We start from the raw sequence: 3,929 nt of genomic DNA, 5'->3' as shown, positions 1-3,929 counted from the left end.
AGATTTTTTATGTTTTTGCAAATAATTTTTGTGAACCCTGTATTTGCATTTTTTTTATCAGATGCTTACCCTCTTGTAGTTAAAAACATAAGTATATTATCTGGTTTGTTTGAATTGTTCTTGTATATTGTCAGGAGTAAAGATGAATAGCAATAGGAAAAGCAAAGCTTTTGAATTTAATTCCAGATCAGATTGAAATTCCAAAATCACACGGAAGCCCGATATAAGTTTTAATTCATTCCCATGTGAAAACAGATGATTATTCGAAAATCAAAATTTGGAGAAACTCATAAGTGTAATCGATGGAAAGTGGATTTGATTGTTAAGAATTGGCAAAAAAAGGTTCCCAATTGTCCAGCTTTACATGAACAAATTATGTTGTTGATTTTATAAGATTTTTCCTTAAAGTTGAAATGCCAGTAATTTTTGCAGGACAATGTGTGCATTTACATTCATTTGATATTTTACTTGTGATTAAATGAAATAAAAGAAGAATTGTATTAATAAATCTAATTTTCTTTAGTTTGATCTTTAAAGTCACACCTCGTCCTATATGCAAGGTCGTCTTATACATGAGTAAATACAGTATTTTCTTGACAGGAATTTAATATTTTTGATTTATAAACTATGTAAATTTCTATTAATTAGGATTACAATTAATAATATTTTAAAAACTGAGGCTTCAGAAAGCTTACTGTTTTTGCATTTCCACTTTAAATATTTAAATAGTCACTTAATTAATATTTAAAAACTAATTACAGTTATAATGAGCAATTGTTTATTGTGACATTGTCACAATGCCAGGTTGCAATTTTTACTCAAATTTTTAATAATTTTTAAATTTAAAATATATGCTCTCCACCTCAAATTAGTGTACATCATACTTTTCCATTAGCAATAGTCATGCAGGTCATCTAACTGCTTTCAGGGGAAAATTTTTGAATTGAAATAATGTGATTTCCTGTTTTCACCAGAAGTTTATATATAGTTGGTCAGGGCATCCTGCCTCTAATCTTTCCTTATCTGGTCTTGGCTTTCATCTATATAATTCTGATCTCAAGATTAAGGAAAGACAGACAGCCGACAGTGGGAATTTATAGATCTACAGATTTTTCAAATTGCAGCTCGATTAGATAATAATTATATTAAAATTAAAACTATATCAGTAAATTACCACTTAATATTCTCATTATTGCTTCTTCTTGACCAGATCGGAAAATGGAATGTCCCATTTTATGCAATGCTTGAAAAACACAATTGGGAGTCTCTAAACATTTTAATAATATTAAATCAGCATACTTTATATTAAAAATTTAAATTTATAAGTAAGTATTAATTTATCATACTTATGACTTTTCCGTTGAGAAGATTAAAAACAGGACTAACAGTCTGTTGAGGCATTAATAGATTATTTAATTCAGTACTATCAGTGTCAGTTTTATTCAATATAGATTCAATCTGTATCAATGTTGTTTCTAAGAAGCATTAATCTTTGTTAAAACAAATCAAATTCATTCAAATTAAAGTATGCATGTAGAGTTTTAAGTAACAACATACCTTTAGGCATAATCCGAGTTATTGATGTAGATGTTTTAAACCCTTGAGCTAAGTCTTTTGCTTCTTGTAGTGTGGGAAGAGGTAAATCACCACTTAAGGTCATTTCTTCAAGGAATGTATCTAAAATTTCATTTTAAAAAGATTTCAAATTAAACATATAAATNCTCAAGTCTCCGTAGATATAACAAACACAGAAATAAATAACACAAAATAAATTGTAGCTATGTGTGGATTCCGCGCGACACATCCAAACATGTAAGCTGAACAATAGTGTGGGGGGAGTGAATAATCAAGGGTTGCGTGGCGCTCAAACAAAAGACGAATCAACGAGATTTGAAAATCGCGTAACTACGAGTTCGCATAAGTAGGATATTACTGTAAATAAAAATTAATTAAATGTATCAAATACAAAATTAACAAAATTCAAATTCTGTCAAAACTAAACATTAGACATAAGAATAATCATTCCCATAGTAATTTACATTTATTTTAATATTTAACTGTAAATTTATTAATTTTATATTTAAAATTTTTAACTATTTTTGTATTTTCTGCTAGATAATAAATGTTTTTAGTTTTGTTTCAAAAGTTGTTGGTCTTGTTTTTGTGGACATTATTTTTGAAAAGCTTTTTTCTAAGAATAAATCATTAAATTTATGAATTGTTTTTACAATTACTTTACTAATGTTCAGTTTTGTTTGTATTGTTGATAGCAAATATACAAAAGAAAGAATAAACAGATAATTTTAGCATAAAAAATTAATTCTAATTCTTTTCTAGAAAATATGCTTAACTTAGATAGTGAAATCATACTTCCTTCAGCAGATTTATAAAATAATTATTTTTAAATAATTGAAAAAATTAAATTCTTATTTCTGTGTATAACATATTTAAAACATTTAAACTAACAAAGATGGATTGATTAAAAAATCCAGGATGGTAAATATACTTAAAATTCACAAAAGTAGAAAAAACACTACAAAAATTAATGAGTTGAATACCGAGGCAGATGAGAGCCTAAGATAAAGGTCAACTTTGCCATGAGCTTTTCTTGTGTTCCCAAAATGTGAAAAAGAATAAAATATGAAGATAATTACTTTTTGTAAATTTTAAGTTGAGATGGAAATGAAAATATCTAGACTAAAACAATCTGAAAATATTCNACAATTGGGAGTCTCTAAACATTTTAATAATATTAAATCAGCATACTTTATATTAAAAATTTAAATTTATAAGTAAGTATTAATTTATCATACTTATGACTTTTCCGTTGAGAAGATTAAAAACAGGACTAACAGTCTGTTGAGGCATTAATAGATTATTTAATTCAGTACTATCAGTGTCAGTTTTATTCAATATAGATTCAATCTGTATCAATGTTGTTTCTAAGAAGCATTAATCTTTGTTAAAACAAATCAAATTCATTCAAATTAAAGTATGCATGTAGAGTTTTAAGTAACAACATACCTTTAGGCATAATCCGAGTTATTGATGTAGATGTTTTAAACCCTTGAGCTAAGTCTTTTGCTTCTTGTAGTGTGGGAAGAGGTAAATCACCACTTAAGGTCATTTCTTCAAGAAATGTATCTAAAATTTCATTTTAAAAAGATTTCAAATTAAACATATAAATCAATAAATTACTATAAATATTTAACTTATATTAATATGCAAATTTTATTTTCTACCTTTTCTTTCTGGACAATTTCTTGACCAATGGCCTTTTCTATTGCAATTAAAACATGTTGATGAAGATACAGAATAGTTTCCTTCTTTTTGCTTTTTAATATTTTTCCATTTTACTTTTTTATACTGTTTAATTGAAAAATGTTTATATCCTCTGACAAATTTCTTCTTTTTAATATTGATTTTAATATAATTTTCATTAATTGTACCTGTTGATAATTTTCTGCAATAAAAATATAAAATCCACTTTAAAAGAATTTAATAAATTTGAAGAATGCTTAAATTAATACTTAATTTAAACTTAATAAACCATAAAACAAAATTTTATGAATAAAAACTTAAGAAATGTGTCAACAACAAAATAAAAAAATATAAATCTAAAGTTCTTATAATAATACAGTAATACCCCGAACTTACACGATAGGTGGGACCGAGCGGTAACCGCGTAAGTTGAATTCGCGTAAGTCGGGGTATAATTTCGCATATAAATACATACAATTAATTTTTATTTGGGGCCGGAGACTAAAGATAACAATAATTTAGAAAAAAATGTTTAATAAAATCTTAGATAATACATATGTATAACAAATTAGGCCTATATTATTTTACAATTTTTCACATTTACTTGATTATTACACCATAATTTTAACATTGTTTCCATCTCAGCGATAATACTGTGACGTTTACGA

General features: G+C 26.2%; 1 protein-coding gene across 1 annotated transcript in view; it reads right to left on the bottom strand.

The window, feature by feature from the left end:
• The window catches only part of LOC111628659 (ATP-dependent DNA helicase Q4-like), a 43,281-nt gene that overhangs the window by 27,575 nt on the left and 11,777 nt on the right, over window positions 1–3,929 (bottom strand). The window contains exons 6-12 of the mRNA XM_023372487.1: window positions 3,243–3,463; window positions 3,025–3,144; window positions 2,814–2,942; window positions 2,723–2,734; window positions 1,558–1,677; window positions 1,347–1,475; window positions 1,175–1,267 (exon numbers count right to left, since the gene is read on the bottom strand). Of these exons, the coding sequence (XP_023228255.1) occupies window positions 1,175–1,267; window positions 1,347–1,475; window positions 1,558–1,677; window positions 2,723–2,734; window positions 2,814–2,942; window positions 3,025–3,144; window positions 3,243–3,463 (824 nt within the window). The remainder of the gene's footprint in view (window positions 1–1,174; window positions 1,268–1,346; window positions 1,476–1,557; window positions 1,678–2,722; window positions 2,735–2,813; window positions 2,943–3,024; window positions 3,145–3,242; window positions 3,464–3,929) is intronic.

The sequence above is a fragment of the Centruroides sculpturatus genome, unplaced genomic scaffold, assembly GCF_000671375.1.
Source record: "Centruroides sculpturatus isolate CEXI.00-Female unplaced genomic scaffold, Cexi_2.0 scaffold406, whole genome shotgun sequence".
NCBI lineage: Eukaryota > Metazoa > Arthropoda > Arachnida > Scorpiones > Buthidae > Centruroides > Centruroides sculpturatus.
Note: the sequence above shows the minus strand (reverse complement) of the source record. Positions and strands in the feature narration are given on the sequence as shown.